The sequence below is a fragment of the Onychostoma macrolepis genome, chromosome 02, assembly GCF_012432095.1.
Source record: "Onychostoma macrolepis isolate SWU-2019 chromosome 02, ASM1243209v1, whole genome shotgun sequence".
NCBI lineage: Eukaryota > Metazoa > Chordata > Actinopteri > Cypriniformes > Cyprinidae > Onychostoma > Onychostoma macrolepis.
In genome coordinates, this window is record NC_081156.1 from 17,661,594 (window position 1) to 17,678,088 (window position 16,495).

At 38.1% G+C, this 16,495-nt stretch overlaps 3 protein-coding genes across 4 annotated transcripts in view; all 3 read right to left on the reverse strand.

Annotated features, from left to right (window-relative positions):
- LOC131522959 (zinc finger protein GLIS1) overlaps positions 1–842 on the reverse strand; it is a 35,841-nt gene extending 34,999 nt beyond the window's left edge. Inside the window, exon 1 of the mRNA XM_058748864.1 lies at positions 278–842. The gene's annotated coding sequence lies outside the window, so the exon portion shown is untranslated. The remainder of the gene's footprint in view (positions 1–277) is intronic.
- Positions 843–990: 148 nt separating this feature from the next.
- Positions 991–14,092, reverse strand: ndc1 (NDC1 transmembrane nucleoporin). Of its 2 annotated transcripts, XM_058748841.1 has the most exons (18): positions 13,935–14,091; positions 13,517–13,637; positions 12,539–12,640; positions 12,251–12,425; positions 11,769–11,898; positions 10,102–10,210; positions 9,949–10,000; positions 9,697–9,829; positions 9,501–9,593; positions 9,086–9,167; positions 8,842–9,006; positions 8,444–8,704; positions 8,001–8,113; positions 7,718–7,768; positions 2,306–2,369; positions 2,111–2,211; positions 1,846–2,006; positions 991–1,711 (listed from the first exon to the last, which is right to left on the reverse strand). In XM_058748841.1, exons 1-18 carry the CDS (start codon positions 13,971–13,973, stop codon positions 1,648–1,650), a joined length of 2,016 nt encoding a protein of 671 aa, XP_058604824.1. In that variant the 5' UTR covers positions 13,974–14,091; the 3' UTR covers positions 991–1,647. The 2 variants fall into 2 exon arrangements, with proteins under 2 accessions (XP_058604824.1, XP_058604834.1); XM_058748851.1 differs by lacking the exon at positions 7,718–7,768 and having other exon boundaries at positions 13,935–14,092.
- Positions 14,093–14,188: 96 nt separating this feature from the next.
- On the reverse strand, positions 14,189–16,439 carry zgc:113691 (uncharacterized protein LOC503529 homolog). The gene has a single exon (XM_058748971.1). The coding sequence runs from the start codon at positions 15,649–15,651 to the stop codon at positions 14,902–14,904; it is 750 nt and encodes a 249-aa protein (XP_058604954.1). The 5' UTR covers positions 15,652–16,439; the 3' UTR covers positions 14,189–14,901.
- Between the last annotated feature and the right edge of the window lie 56 nt (positions 16,440–16,495).

Sequence of the window (16,495 nt, forward strand, 5' to 3'; positions counted from 1 at the left end):
TATGTGTTGTATAAAAAGAGAGAAAATAAGACAGGAAATTAACTATTTTGCACGTAGAAACCATGTTTCGACATGGACAGTATAGCCTACAAAGGAAAAATACATGCGCATCTTCAGCGTGTCAACATACTCATTATTAATAATGTAAAATGAGCATGAAACAAATGAACTGAAAACATTTAATTCATCAGCCGATCCCAAAAGATGATGGTTTGACACTGATGTCGCATAATAAATACAAGGTTTAAGTACTGTGGTAAAAGTGCCGTAAACTCACCCGTGGTTGAATCACTGTTAGTCCACAGCTGCAGAAACGACACTAGAGTAAAACTCATCCATCCTTCCCTCAGTGTGAAGACCAGCCCCATAACCCAGAAACTGCTCCATCTCTTCCTTCTTAAAAAGCGACTGAAAGTGAAACATAACCGCTTTCTCCTCCTTAACGCGTGCAAACCGGTAACGTTAATGTAATAAGGTTAGATAAAACTAACAAAAATGACACGCGCGCTCATCTTTCGAAGGAAACCGGCGTTGTGCTCCATAAACGTTTACTAAAAATGTAATGAACCATAGACCGCTGTCGATTCATATTTTAGCACAAAACTAAACTAGAAATTCATAAACTTTTATACATGCTTTCCTAGAAGATATTTAATAAACCACCATGGGGACAGCCATCAGTAATTAGTGTTACAAACCAGCTTGTGGGGATTTAGTTGGAAATAGAAAAGCCTACAGATTTTTATATATATATAAAAAACATCACAAAATCTCTCTTTTAATATGACTTTTCTGTGCATCGGAGTTTACACAATATTCAGTGATAAAATCCAATTTGAAATTAACCACACTAAAATATATATTCAATATTCAGCCAAATGTGTGATCGCAAACTGCTGTGCAGAGCAGAATACAAACAGCTACATCTGCCGTTCATTGGAGGAAATGTACACTTGCACTCACATAAAACTTTGCCTGTAGCCACTGACATGACATTTTACAAAAGTTTATTTAATTGTATTAAAGTTTCAAAAATATAACATTTGACATTAACAAAATTGATTCTCTTTTGGCAGACAAATAGCCCAAATGCGTTTATGGTGACCAGATTAATAAATGGATGAATGTGGAAGTAAAGATCCATGTTACAGGCATCGGGCCTTGAAAATTTACCATTCAATCAGAGCGCTACAAAAACATCACAAATCTAGAACAAACATGAACAGTCAATGATGCAAGATTCAATAGGGGAGAAAAGCAAGTGATGACCCCCATTTTTTGTTAAAGGGAGCATAATGAAATTTAAATATACTGAAGATGAAGAGTAACAATACCTTAAACTTTTACTTGAGTCCCCACTATGATTTTGAAGTCTCATCACATTCTAGTACGCAGGTACATACACTCAAACTAAATTCCCAGATTATGTGAACGATTGTTATGTATGAGGAATATGCAAATGTTACTTAGAATGCGACTGGGATTTCAACGGGAAATAAAGTGCAGCACTTGGCTGTAAAGTAAGGCCTTGAGTGACATGCAGCGCTAATCCCCCTTATATCAGACCTTTCGAAGAAGCATATTGTCTCTTGGTCTCCTGACACACACACATACCCAAAGGTAATGAGAAGATGATGTTGTGTGGCACTATTCCTTGAATTCCAAGAACTGCTGAAGCCTTTTTCTATGTTCTGTTGAAATATTCACAGCACTGTAAACAAAGAAAATTAACAATATGATTGAGGATAAACATGTATTTTATTAAATACAGCAGGTTCCCAAAACAAATGTATCCAGTTTATTTTTTCTCAGGAATACATTACTGTAAATAACGACGGGACTTACATCAAGTGCTCTCCAAAAGTGGTAGTTATCTTGTAGATGGAGGTCTTCAGCGCAGCCCTCAGCGCAAACCTTAGAGTTTTGTAGGTGGAGTCTCCCATACTGCAGATAGTCCTCCCAGGTTTGCTGGAGGCATGTGGCAGTTTGAAGTGTCTGTCAACAGCCTACAATTAAAATGCAAGATTAACCAAATGAACAGCATGTTGTCGCCATTTGGATTCCTAGACTATCAGTTTTAACACTTGTGGAAAAATAACTTTTGTTTTACCTCTAGCAAGACTACCAAACAGCTAAGAATACTGGGTAATGTGGTCTGCACAACTCCAAACTGATCCTCAGAGAAAGAGGCTGCCACCAAATGAGACAGTCCTTAAAAACAGAAGTAACAAAAGGCAAAATAAATTATTCAAACAAATACACATGTAAGATGGCATTTCTGAAAAGCTTCTGACTATTTTCTGACCTTGGAGAGCCCAGATATGAGCCTGGCAGTCAGCAAACAGAGCTTGGCTAGAGGCTTCTGGAAGCTGTACATTAGAAGAAAATATTTTACTATAGGGGGAAAAACAACTTCAGACACTGGGTACCAAGCATTTAAAAAAAAAAAAAAATATATATATATATATATATATATAAAAAAAGAAATAATATATATAAATAAAAAGAGTGAATTTATTTCTCGCCTGAAATAAATTCATAATTTTCACGTAACTGAAATGCACTTTCTACTGTAAGAATACTGTGATTTGACATGCCAGAAGATACAGTGGAGATCAAAATTTTTCTGAAATAGTCAATCTTCATCGCTCAAAATACAAAGGAATATTAGCTGCAGGTATACAACTGTTATACTGACATGTTTGACAAAACCAAGCCATTTCAACAAAAACCTTTATTTTGAGGAAAACAGTGATAAAAATTAGAGAACAGTAAGCACTGTAGCACAAAAGATTACAATTAAAATTTTGCAGGGTTACAGCTGTCAGAAATTAGTAGGAAGTGTAGAGGCCCTTGCTTTGAACGACTTCAGCACATCTGTGGCTGCAGGACATGCTAGTTTCTCACACTGCTCTGTTGTGATCTAGGTCCACTGTTCTGTGACTGTAGTGCATAGGTCTTCAACCCTGCTCCTGGGGATCCACTGTTTTGCAAAGTTTCTTTCCAACCTGCTTCAGCACACCAGGGGCCGGTTGCACCAGCTGGACGTACACCCGGTTGTAAGACTAGGTGGGGTGTAAAATACGCTTTAAGTCGTGCGTAGAATTTATACCCGTTGCATCATCTCGGCGTAGTGCCATGTCTGAGACTAAAGGCCCTTTCACACGGGACGCGGCAGTCGCGAGTGTCTTGTTCATTTTCAATTGGAGACATGCGACAAGCGGCAAAACGCGGGCGGTTTTGCGAGATGGTCCTCACTGCAGAACAAGATCCTGGGGGTGGAGTTGGATCTAGATCCAACTCCTCCCACCTTACATAGACCTAAACCAGTGGCTCTCAATTCCAGTCCTGGGGGCCCCCTGCTCTGCATATTTTGCATGTCTCCCTTACTTAACATGCCTGATTGAGATCATCAGCTCGTTAGGAGAGAGATCCATGAACTGAACTAATGAGCTGATCGTCTCAATCAGGTGTGTTAAGTAAGGGAGAACTGCAAAATGTGCAGAGCAGGGGGCCCCCAGGACTGGAATTGAGAACCACTGACCTAAACCTACCCGTCTCCACCCCCTGATCCATAAACCCACCCATCCCCACCCCTAAACCTACCCATCTCCACCCCCTGGATGTGGATCCAACTCCGCCCCCTGGATCTTTGTTCTGCAGTGAGGGGCTACTGGGTTTTGCTGGCGGCGCGGAGGCGGAGCGCAAGCGGTGCTCGTGAAACCAAAATCCTGCCGCTTCCACGAGCACGGCGCATCGCGGCAGGCGCAGCCAAAGATAAAAATATTTTATCTTTTTGTGAGCGGCAGCGGCAGCCGCGTCAGTTTCAACCAATCAGAGAACTGATATTATTAACAACCACTTGTAGTATTTCACCGAGTTCATGTCGGGAGTGTTGAAAACATGAAGATCGCTGTAAATCCTACTGGAATTCCCGGAGTTGTTGTGTGATCCATCAAAATCTCAGAGATATAACATTAATTAAAAAAATAAAAATCCAGAGTGTGATCCAGTGTACGGAGTTTGTTAATGAAAACACTAGTAGACGCTCCCATAAAATGATGAATAGCAAATAACACCAACACAAAAATTACATTGTTTTATTTATTTAGTGTAGGAAATACAAATGTGATTTGTTGTCTGTAACTATGGTAACGTCCGCCCCGAGACCGCGACGCCAGCACCGCCTCAACTGCCCAAAACTATGAGGCGCCGTACTGGACAAAAGTGAAGCGAATACGGTGAGAGAGCGACAGTGCGCGAGAGAGACCGAGTGTGTCCGAGCGAGAGAGAGCGAACGTGAAAAAAAGTGAAGCGAACACGGAGAGAGCGCGAACGTCTGTCTGCTACAGAAAGTATAATAAAGTAAATACAATATAATAAAGAGAGCGAGAGAGTGATTTTTCAGCGCAAGAGTGCAATTTCCAAGATGTTTAAGCGACATTTTATATTAAACTAGATTAAAAAGTTCGTCGAGACAAACTTTAGGTTGGCTTGAGAAAGCCTAGCCTGAATGTTTAAAGCAGTTGTGAAAGCTTGAAGTTTAAAGGTTTTCAGTTTGAAATAGGCTAGTTAAGTATTTATTTACTGGTTTTTAAAAGGTAAAAACCAGAAAAAGGTTGATAGCATGATTAGCATGTTGCTAGCATGATTAGCAAGTGACTAGCATGTCACCAGCATGTTTCTAACATGATTAGCATGTTTCTAACATGATTAGCATGTTTCTAACATGATTAGCATGTTACTAACATGATTAGCATGTTACTAACATGATTAGCAAGTGACTAGCATCTTGCTAGCATGACTAGCATCTTGCTAGCATGTTTCTAACATGATTAGCATGTTACTAGCATGTTGCATTTGTCCCAAAATGCGCTACAGAAAGTATAATAAAGTAAATAAAATATAATAAAGAGAGCGAGAGAGTGATTTTTCAGCGCAAGAGTGCAATTTCCAAGATGTTTAAGCGACATTTTATATTAAATTATATGATTTTGTTGCACTGCATGACATGTCAGTGCAACGATGTGCAGAGATATTTCACACAGATTGTCACTTGTGTGACATTGTATGAAGATAGTATACTATCAAGAAATTTTAACAGCATGGAGCATTGCCATAGATTATTGGAGGAACATTCTCGTATTCTCTCTAGGATGTTGGACCATTCGAGACACTCTCAGGTAAAATTGTAGACATGACTAATAAAATGTATGAAAAAGATGATAGTATCAGTTTAACCTAGTTTAATCAGTTTAACTTAGGCCGTGTTCACACTTGGGGTCTTTTTTGAAGCTGCCAGCGTCTTTTTTACATTATAATCCTATGGAGTAAACCGTGTTTAGTCCTGAGCGCTTTTTAAAACGCCACCGCCGGCGTCTTTTTCTGAAGCTCAGAGCGTCTTTTCAAGTTGAAAAAAGTTTAACTTTTCTGGAAAAAACGCCCTACGTCAAGCGCCTTTTTGACAGCTGACCAATGACAAGCGAGTGGCGAGTCGTTTCCATGACAACAAAAACAACAAGAAAAAAGGAGAAGATAGCCGGTAGACATATCGTACTAGTTTCGTTATATTTATGTGTATATATATGTAAAAGAATACTGACAGTACAGAACATTTCAGCTGATTCTATGCATTATTTTTCATTCTGATAGACATATAGGTAGCTCAGGCAGCTCTTGAAAATTAATGCTATGCCTCCATCTGGTGGTCATCCTGGGTATTACTCTCTTCACCTTTAAACCAATTTCAGTGATAGTTTTAATTGTTTTGTGGCCCCTGAGTATGATACATTTATAAAACTATAACTAATATATATATATATATATATATATATATATATATATATATATATATATATAAAATATACACATACACACACATAAATATGTATATATATATATATATATATGTAAAAGAATACTGACAGTACAGAACATTTCAGCTGATTATATGCATTATTTTTCATTCTGATACAGACAGGCAGCTCATGAAAAATAAGGTCATGCCTCCATCTGGTGGTCATCCTTGGTATTACACTCTTCACCTTTAAACCAATTTCAGTGATAGTTTTAATTGTTTTGTGGTCCCTGAGCATGATACATTTTTGAAACTAAGCATGTTTCCTCAGAATGATTTGTTATATTTATGTAAAAAGTTGTTTATTGTTTGTTGTCCATGCTGTTAAAATTTCTTGATAGTATACTATCTTCATACAATATCATGAAATATCTCTGCACATCGTTGCACTGACATGTAATGCAGTGCAACAGAATCATATAATTTAATATAAAATGTCCCTTAAACATCTTGGAAATTGCACTCTTGCACTGAAAAATCACTCTCTCGCTCTCTTTATTATATTGTATTTACTTTATTATACTTTCTGTAGCGCATTTTGGGTCTCTCTCGCGCACCGTGTCTCTCTCGCCGACACACTCGGTCTCTCTCGCGCACTGTCGCTCTCTCACCGTGTTCGCTTCACTTTTTTCACGTTCGCTCTCTCTCGCTCGGACACACTCGGTCTCTCTCGCTCGGACACACTCGGTCTCTCTCGCGCACCGTGTCTCTCTCGCTCGGACACACTCGGTCTCTCTCGCGCACTGTCGCTCTCTCACCGTGTTCGCTTCACTTTTGTCCAGTACGGCGCCTCATACAAAACGCTTCCACTACGAGAGAAAGCGGCAGCCGCGCAGCGTTTCCACCGCTTGCCGCGTCCCGTGTGAAAGGCCCTTCAATCTTACTCCTAGTCCGAGGTAGGCTTTGTCACTGCAGAGCGGCCTTTCAGTTCATATGCTCTTAAACATTGAGACTCTGTATGCAGAGACAGATCCTTACCCTGTTTAGCGCTGAACTGGCAAGCAATTCCAGCTGCAGTGTTGAACCGATTCCCCATTGAGAGTCCCCATTATCCTGACCTGTCCTCTCTTGCATTTGTCTTACATGGACGACCAGCCTTTTTGGGGGACTTGAGTTAGTGTCAATGAAAAACTTGGAGGTAAATCTGTAAATGTTCTCTAATTTTGATCAGAGTTCTTTTTCAAATATCTCATTTAAGTTTTTTTGTACTGTGCTTCAGAATACAATTAATTTCTGAAATATGCTTAGGACAACTTCAAATAGGACTAAGCATTGACCTTGAAATTTAGGAAATTATAGGTTGTTCTTTAATTTTGATCTCCACTGTGTGTGTGTGTGTGTGTGTGTGTGTGTGTATTTACATATAGACATACAGATATATACACACACATACAGATATATACACACACATACATATAAGTTAAAATTTCAGAAGCCCTTCACCCCGACAGCCCAGTGAGAGAGAAACAAGGAACCAGTTTATGTAGTTACAGACCCAGTTTATCTACAGTACATCCAATATTATTATTTAATACTCTGCAATATTAGTGGATAAAGACTGAAGTGATTTTGTATTAAGTAAGACTTATAAAGCATAATCTGTAAAATTCCATGCTTTTATTTATTTAAACTGTGTAAACTGGGTCACTTATAATATGACTCTACAATCTAAACACACAACCTTAGACAGAAATAAAACCAGAGGGACAGGGGAGACTAATGATGTTGGTGTTAATTTAAACATGGGCAGAATCTAGACACATGCATTAATGATTCCTGTAACTAAAAATCTGTTGTGGGAGCATGCAGCATGCACCTGTAGACAGATCTTTCATTCAACTAACGCATGCTTAACCTTACCTTGTTAAATAAATACATTATCAGCACCCGCTTTGCCAAAAAGCTTTTAACCTGAGCAGAACAATTGAAAGTATGACAGGAACATGAGTTAACAGGTGTCTCTAGGCCATGTAATGATATCACATTGAAACGTGAACTGCCTTTTTCCCCAGCAACCGAACTGGACACTCAAAAGCTTATCTGCTTTGGTTCCTATGGATACACACACTTGGAAACCAAGAAAACACTATGAAATAATAAAGGATTCATTTAAAGATAAGGTGTGATTAGATGAAAATGTTACCTGCTCTTTTCTGTTCTGTAGCCACTGGGCCAGAAAGCTGGGTTTCTGACTGGCTGCAGGAGGACTAGAAACAGTGGCAGGGGAGGCAGGAGGACTGCCATTGGATTGGCACTCTGAAATGAGAACAAAGAAATAAACTAGATTATATCAGAGTATGCATTGTTGTTAACAAGTGTGTACATGCTTCTCACAAAGATTTACAAACACAGGGATACCATAAGAATTAATTTACAAAACAACATACAAAAATAAATGCCTAAAAAATATATTAAGAACAAAATCATCAAAATATAAAATGTTAAATACAATAGTAGCTAATTGCATTTAAATTTTAAAATTAATTTCAGTAAAAAATAAAAATATTAATATTTATTTTATTATTATTATTTTTTGCAAACAACGATTCAAAATCCATTGTTATAGTTTTAGTATTGCTGTCTCACCTGTGGAGGCACTCCACAGTTTGGGCCCTCTCCTCATAATATGGGGGCTTTGTACTGTACCAAACCAGGGAGACTGGGGATCCTGTTGGCCAACCAGACGTCGAATAGCAGGGGAAGAGAAAGGGCTGTCCACATCTGGGGTGAAAGGAGCCGTCAAAGCGCTGTTTGCACCCCCCACCGATGACTTGAAGACTGAACCTGGGGTCCTTAGCGGGACACTGAGTCGAGGGGTCTCAGCAATGTCCTCTGTTCCGGACACCACTACAGATAAAACAGGAAAATAATAAATCACTCTCTCTGGAGCAGTTTGAGTCCTCTAGTATGTCACCAAGAGCAGTTCTGGACTTAAGTTTGGGATCAGATATACCCTTTGTCGGACGTTATCTAAGCGGCCTTACCTGAGCTGCTTGAAGAGGCTGATCTGGTGTCACTGCTGGCAGACTGAGACTTGACTCGGCCGTTAGAGGCAACCGCATCCTGATGAGCCACCAGTCTCTGTGTCAGCTCACTCAGCAAAGACAGACATTCCCTACTGATGGCATTCCAGTTATGAGGGTGACCACCTACATATGCAGGTTACATTAGTTTAGCAGTCATGAAAAGTACTGAGTTTAGAGTTCTCTGCAAGTATTTAGTTTGTACCTGGCTGACTCAGGCTGAAGACTTCTAGTCTGCGTGAGAGAGAATGTTGTGATAACAGAGCCAGGTCTTGCAGAGCCAAAAACTGTGAAACAGTCGGTAAATCAGTTAAGGAACTATAATATCTTTAAATAGGAATCAATGACATTTAGGATTTGTTTTCAGGGTTTCAGCACACTTTGAGCAATGATTTTATGGCTTTTCCAGTTTTTGATGATGACTACCTACCTTTTTATAATACATTTTAAGAGGTTGCACTCACAAAAAGCAGTATTTAACAGGCAATTATAACTTAAAAATGTATATTCCATATAGACATTTTCATAACTTCCACTCATTTCCATAAGCCTAGAGATAACATTTAAAAAAAATTCTAACCCTAGATTTTTTTCTGAAAAATAAAATAAAAATCCCTAACCTTCATGACAAAAGTGTTCTTCTCAACCAAAACTTTGGGAAGACACTGCTCTGCATCCTCAGTAAACGTGGACTGCACTGGAAAACTGTAGGCCTGAAGATGCACAACCAGCCATCAAGATCATTTTCAAAACAGGTAATAGAAAAATGTCAGTTGCTTTGATATGTCCCACAATGCAACTTTCACATTTAAGTACCTCTGTGACATAAATCCTGAAGAGAAGCACAGTGAGATACCAGGTTAGATACAGGAAAGTGCCGCTGATCGACAAGTGGTAAAGGAGGGAGAAGTCTAGAAGTCCAGTCAATGAATCCAGTGGTTGGAGTGAACTATAAAGTTACAAAAGGGATATAAAGTGTTACAAATATTCTTGAATATGGGTTTATGCTACTTTAGTTCGCATTAGGTAAACGCTCAGGTTTTGGTAGAATTTAGTTCCAAATCTGACCTGTCTATCTGTAGATTAAGTGTGCTGGAGATCCAGGTCTTAGGAACATACCCTAAGAAACAACATTTAAAAATAAAACAACATTTGAAGAGAATCTAGCAGGAAAACGGACAACTATTAGAGGATGTATCTCTGATTATCAATGTAACTTACCAAAAAAGAAATAGAGAGCAGCAAAATTCCTGGCTGAATATAAGGCCTGAATAACACTGCACTTCACCACCATTGGCAGACAGCCCTTGAACCGCGGATATTTGTATTGCTTCACAACCAATGTGGGAGGGACAAAAGAGATTTGCACTGATAAATTATTCATGAATTGAAAGCTTTAATGATTTAGCTATTTCTCATTCAATCATACTACAAGACATTTTACAAATAAATACGGTTTATACAAGCGGTGGACTGATATACTGTCATGGTAAAAATATTAGTCAGCACTCTGCATTTATTTTAAATTAACCATCATTGTGCTGATTAGAATCGGAAGCACAACTATTTTTTGACAAGATTATGAACCAGGAGGGTGAACCTTATGATTCTAGTTTTCCTAATTATTTTTCTCAAACAGATTTCATTTTCAAACTATTTCTGTTTCTAATTATTTGACTAAATATCATGCAAAATAAATATAAATTGCATGCGTTATATATAAAATAACTAAAGGGACAGTTCACCCAAAAATGATTTTTTTTTTTTCTTTTCTTTCTGACGAATACAGTCAGAGTTGTATTTAGCAGCGCTAAAGCGCGCTTGTGCGTTCGGCTGAGTCTGTAATTTTACCTCGGCTCAGAATGCTTTTATGACACGAGATTAATGTAAACACAGCCCACTGTGAACACCCTTGTAATTCGCTTCAAACTTTTCGAATTTTACGAATGATTAGTTTAGGTTCAAGTGTGTGTAAGGATTTGGAAACAAGCAGAGTACGGCTGTTTCTAAAGCATGCAGCACCATCTGCTGTTAAAATCTTAGCTCAGAATCGATTCCAGAGGAATCGTGATGCATTCGGAAAATCTCAGAATCGATCCAGCAATCGATTCTACATCAATTTATGGTCTCAGCCCTATTTTGAAGCCCAAAAAAAGTGCACCCATCCATCATAAAGTGCTTCACAAGGCTCCAGGGGGTTAATAATGTAAGAATATGCTAGTCTCGTGAGAACCAAGTTTTGTTTACAGCAAAGGAAAACCAGTCTCTTCTTGGATTATATCAAAAAGCTCTGACATTTTCCTTTACAAATCCTTGTTTTGTACTTCTAATTTGTGAGCAGTGTTTTGTTTTGCTCTCCCCTCTGCGTTTCCGTGTTAGTCACTTCTCACCAGAATTTACGCTACACCACACACTGGAATGAACACACATTTGACAGTTGGCTGAAGCTAGAGATTACCGTTTATAAAGTTATAAAGTAATATGGATATATTTCTTAAACAAGCACATCCCTTCACAAGGCCTTTATAAACCCACCAGAGATGTGTGGATGCATGTTTTTGGGCTTCAAAATCTCGACCCTCACTGACCGCCATTATAAAGTTTGGAAGAGCCAGGACATTTTTTTAATATAACTCTGCCTGTATTTGTCTGAAAGAAGAAAGTCATATACACCTAGGATGTGTTGAGGGTGAGTAAAATATGGGGTAATTTTCACTTTTGGGTGAACTAACCCTTTAAATTAAATAGCGTGATAGCATATATATTACATCGGCCAGCTGCCAGCCTGCCTGCTCTCAAAGATATTGATAACGGCCATAAAAAAAAAATAGTCATATTAACCACTACGTATAACATTTAGCAACTAATCTGAATAGCCAAATACTTACTTGTATGGGTTGAAAGGACACATAGTACATATTTTGAACCACTCCCAAGAAACTATGACTGTATCCCATGAAGGCTCCAGCCAGGAGAAGAAAGAGATGATACTCATTCAGACAGGTCACTACTTCACCGCTACAGAAGCAAAAATAAAATAAGGGGCAGTTATTATTCACACTGTTAGAATTTTCATAAAGCAAACAAGTATGTCATTAAAAAACACAGACAGAGACAACATTTCATCTTTATTTTAGAGGTGCACTTGGCCTATATTAGGGTAAGACTGACCTCCTGATAATTTTGAGATAAGATTACTCACAGAGTTAATTTGAACTTAAAACAACTTAAGATAACTGTATGAGTGTCAATCTCTTTGCCTGGGGTCAAAAGAGCCGCAGTGCCTAGAATGCAATTAAAGAAACCTGATCCTCTGAGCACGTCGACAGATCATTGTATGTGGGTCAAACAGAACCAGGTCATAACCCACCTCTCGCTTTGCCTGCAGGGAGCTCCTAGAGTGCTGTAACGTCCACCGATGGTAACAGAAGCACACCACATTACCAGCATGCCCATGGTGCAGTAGACCAAAGAATGAACACATTGTCGAGGGTGGAGCACCGTCCCCAGGAGAGCCATGCGTGAACATGGAATAGAGGGAACCACTTAAGGAAACACAAAGAGTGAAATAAATAAATAAATCAGCATAACTTGTAATGCAATAATTGCAAATGAAATGATTTTGCACACCCATAAAAGACAAAACTAGTTTACTTACAAGTGTAGAACTCTAGGTTAAAAAAGCCAGTGATCAAAACCACCCCACACAGCACCACAAGGGAAAAGATGGTGCTTGAGGCGGTAAGAAGGCTTGTGCAATCTGAAAGCAATGTTTGAGATGCAATTCAGATATTAACCATATAAAGCATACAGTATGCGAATTTCTAAGGCCTCTAAATTAAAATCAACACGATCAAAACTTTGCTGAAAAACATGCTGTTGATTATCATGTAACATGTCTGATTGATAGTTTATAATTTTTTTTAGCAAGTAAAATCTAAAAACGTTCCCCTTCAGGTTGTGGTGCACGTCTCTTTGCTGAGGAATATTTATTGGTTTATATAAAGTGAACGTATATTGCTGGCAATATTTCAAGACAAAAATGTACTGGGTTGAATCAACTTGGGTTTACTTGATTAATCATATATCACATTTAATAAAAACATGTTAAATGTGCGTATCAAAAATGACACATCGGGCTTTTGAAGAACATTTATTTGTACATCTCTCAGTCATTACTGTTTTGCACACCACAAAAAAAAAAAAAATTACAGAGCTATATATATATATATAATAAAACTAAGCATTTAAAAATCATTATGACATATTTTTGGGTTACAGAGTGTAGTTTATATGTAGTTTGTTATACTGTTACAAAGATCTTTGATTTACATTACAAGCTAAGAATGTCATTGCATTATATGGATCATAAAATCCAGATGAATCAAATATGATACGAAACATAAAACACATAGGCAAACGTTTTTTTAATTGTCCAAAGGAATCAATAACCCGTTACAAAATATATTTCTCACTATTATTTCATTAATCAGGCTTCAGCACATATTATGTATTATGTCCCTTGAAGTCTGAACTACTGCTTATATAAATAATGAATTCACACTCGAGCACTTCTCAGTATCAGTAACGTATTGTAATTATGCATTTTGTTAGACACTTGTACTCGTTTCCTCACCTGAAATCCATTGGATGGGGTGAAACAGGCTGAATCTACTCAAGAGCACAAAGACTGCAGTTGTGACGGGCAAGAGCAGCACTGACCATGCAATACTCGCCACCGCCCTCCATATCACAACCTGAAAATAAATTAGATGAGAATTTGATCTAGCAAAGGCACATTTCATACACCATTTCAGCCTTTTCAGTCTCAAAACACAGTCTTTCTACGATTATAACTTTTAAACGTTTACTCTAATTCCGCACAAATATAATTAAATACACTATCACTTCATAAACGGACACCAGAAGACAAAAAACATGTCACTATAACAGTACATGATGATGTCCAGAAGTCTTTTAACATTACACACACTTCCTAGTTGGTTAGTTACAGTTTAGTTATTTAAACACGTTTATATTTAACCAGTCCTTACCTTTCTTATAAACCAAGAATTCTGTTTCAGCGAAAACATCTTATAATTCTTGTTTCAGTTCAGCATCACTTAAATAAAATCCATTATCAACATGGCAAAAGTGTGGACATTACCCGCGCCACACATTCGAAGGACCTCATAAGGACCCTGGGCGTGTGTCTGACTTACTGCCTGAATACAATCACACTTAAAGGGATAGTTCACCCCAAAAATAAAAATAATAAATAAATAAATAATGCGCCATTATTTACTCATCCTCGTGTAGTTCCAAACCCGTATGACTCTCTTACTTTGGTAGGACATATAATAACATATTTTGAGAAATGTGGTGTTGTTTTTATCATAATGGCAGTCACTCGTAAAACAGTTTGGTTATCAAAATTCATCGAAATTTCTGCTTTTATGTTCTGCAGAGGATCAGAAAAGTCAAAATTAGGTTTGGAAAGACTTTATGATGAGTAAATGTTGACCGAATTTACATTTTTGGGTGAACTATCCCATTAAAGAGATCCAGAAATGTGAATTCTGCGCAAATTTTTAGCTGTTCTTTTCAAAAGGTAACATGTGAAGCATATTATTCAACATTAAAAAAAATACTGAAATATAAATAATTAATTGTATCACTTAATTACAACATTATTTAAAAAGGGGAAATCAGAATAAAAATGAATTAAATTACATTTATGTTTAATGTTAAACAGCTATTTTCATTATGCACAAAGTTTTGTGGGCATTACATCAAACAGCAGTCTAAAAACACTGTAATAATGGGTCAATACATAAGAAATAATGATGGTGATTACAGTAACATACAGTCCTCGGTGTTTCGATCAGGTTGTTTCTTAATCATTTAAACATACTAAAAAACAACATATTTATTTTAAAGTATTATAATGCTGTAGGTTTAGGCATTGAGCAGCATAATGACGCGTAGACAGACACAAAAATGTTTCGTGAATAATAATCGTCAGTTGTGTATTCCTTTCGCTTCATTCTGAATTAAAGCGGTTTTCTCTCGATGAGTGCCATTCGCTAAAGTGATGTTGCGTCTTTCCAGACTGGTTCTGCTTTTGTCAGTCTCTCGGCGGGTCTTGGTCTCAAATGCGTTGGTGGGTAATATCTGGGTTGAACTGATGGACATCTCCGTCTGGACGCCTTTATGCACCAGCGGCTTTTGCCCGGGTCTCTGCGGTATCGCGGGCAGTGACAGCTGCTCCCGCTGAGCCTTCTTGTCCTCCCAGAGCTTCAGAAGACGCCTCTGGTTGTTTGTCATGTCCTTCAGGTTCTGCTGCAGGGACTGGACCTGGTCCTCCAGCAGAGTCTTCGAGGTCACGGTGTTGGCCAGTTCAGATGTCAGTTCATCAATCGTCAAACTTAATTTACCCGCTTTTTCAACAAGTGAATTGCACTCGCGCTCTTTCTCGTGCAGGTCGTTGATTATATCCTTGGTGGTTTTTCCGTGAAATTTAGGATTGGCCTCTAAACCAATTTCAGCCCGCAGGACCTTCACTTGTTTCCGCAGCTCCTTGTTGTCCAAAGTCAATTGCTTTAATTTCTGTTTAAGGGCTTCGGTTGATCTCATTCGAGACTCGTATTGTCTCATTTTCTCCCTCATCATATTCTCGCGGTGCAAAGCATCGTCTCTTTCCTTCCGGCACCTTTCCAAGAGCTTTAAAGTTTCGTATTTGGACACCTTTTCCACTTTCCCAGCCATCATTCATGTGGAGTTTTAAATGCAATATTGAAAAGACATGTTCCTTGATACAGGTCGTAGGGTCAAGTCCTCTAGAAATAGGTTTTCCATTTGCAGGTCACTAAAATAACAATGTCAGGAGATATCTGTGAATTCAGTGATCCAAAAATAAAGCCTCCTTATTTTTAATCCACTGTGTAAAGGGAAACGGTGACTTGTGAAGCTGACATTCCTTCACAAAGGTTATAGGTTTGGGAGGCAGCTTCGGTGTAACTCTAAGCTAAGGCTAGAATGACCATTAATTAGGACACACCACATATTGGCACAGTTTCAAGTGACACAAATTTTCTATTTTGTTAATTTGGAAAATGTAGCCGAGCCATTTCATAAAGCCAGTGCCAACTTTAAAAAAAATAATTTATCTAATTAATCTAATGACTGTGATGAACAAAGGTTAAAAGTGCACTGCTGATGGTGCTCGGAGATATACGAAACTTTGCACCGTATCAGATGCTGGCATCAAAGACAAGATAGATTTTATCTATGACAATAACCTTTGTTTGTGAATCTTAATGATGTTGAGAGTGAAATTCTATGATCTGCTTCAAAACCACTCGGCTATCAATATCACCATCAATCATTGAGACATTATAAATGGAAAAAAAACTTTATACTCTCAGCATATACTCGCTGTTTTTGGTCTGTATTTGTGTGCATGTAATTTTAAATGGGGAAAAAAGCTGCTAAATATTTATTAGAATGTGACGTCTTGGAATACAGTTAATTGTTCTAGGCATTTTATGTTCTAGGCTAGTATCTTGTTTAAAGAAAAGGCATAGATCTAATTACAAATCTCTCAAAAATATAC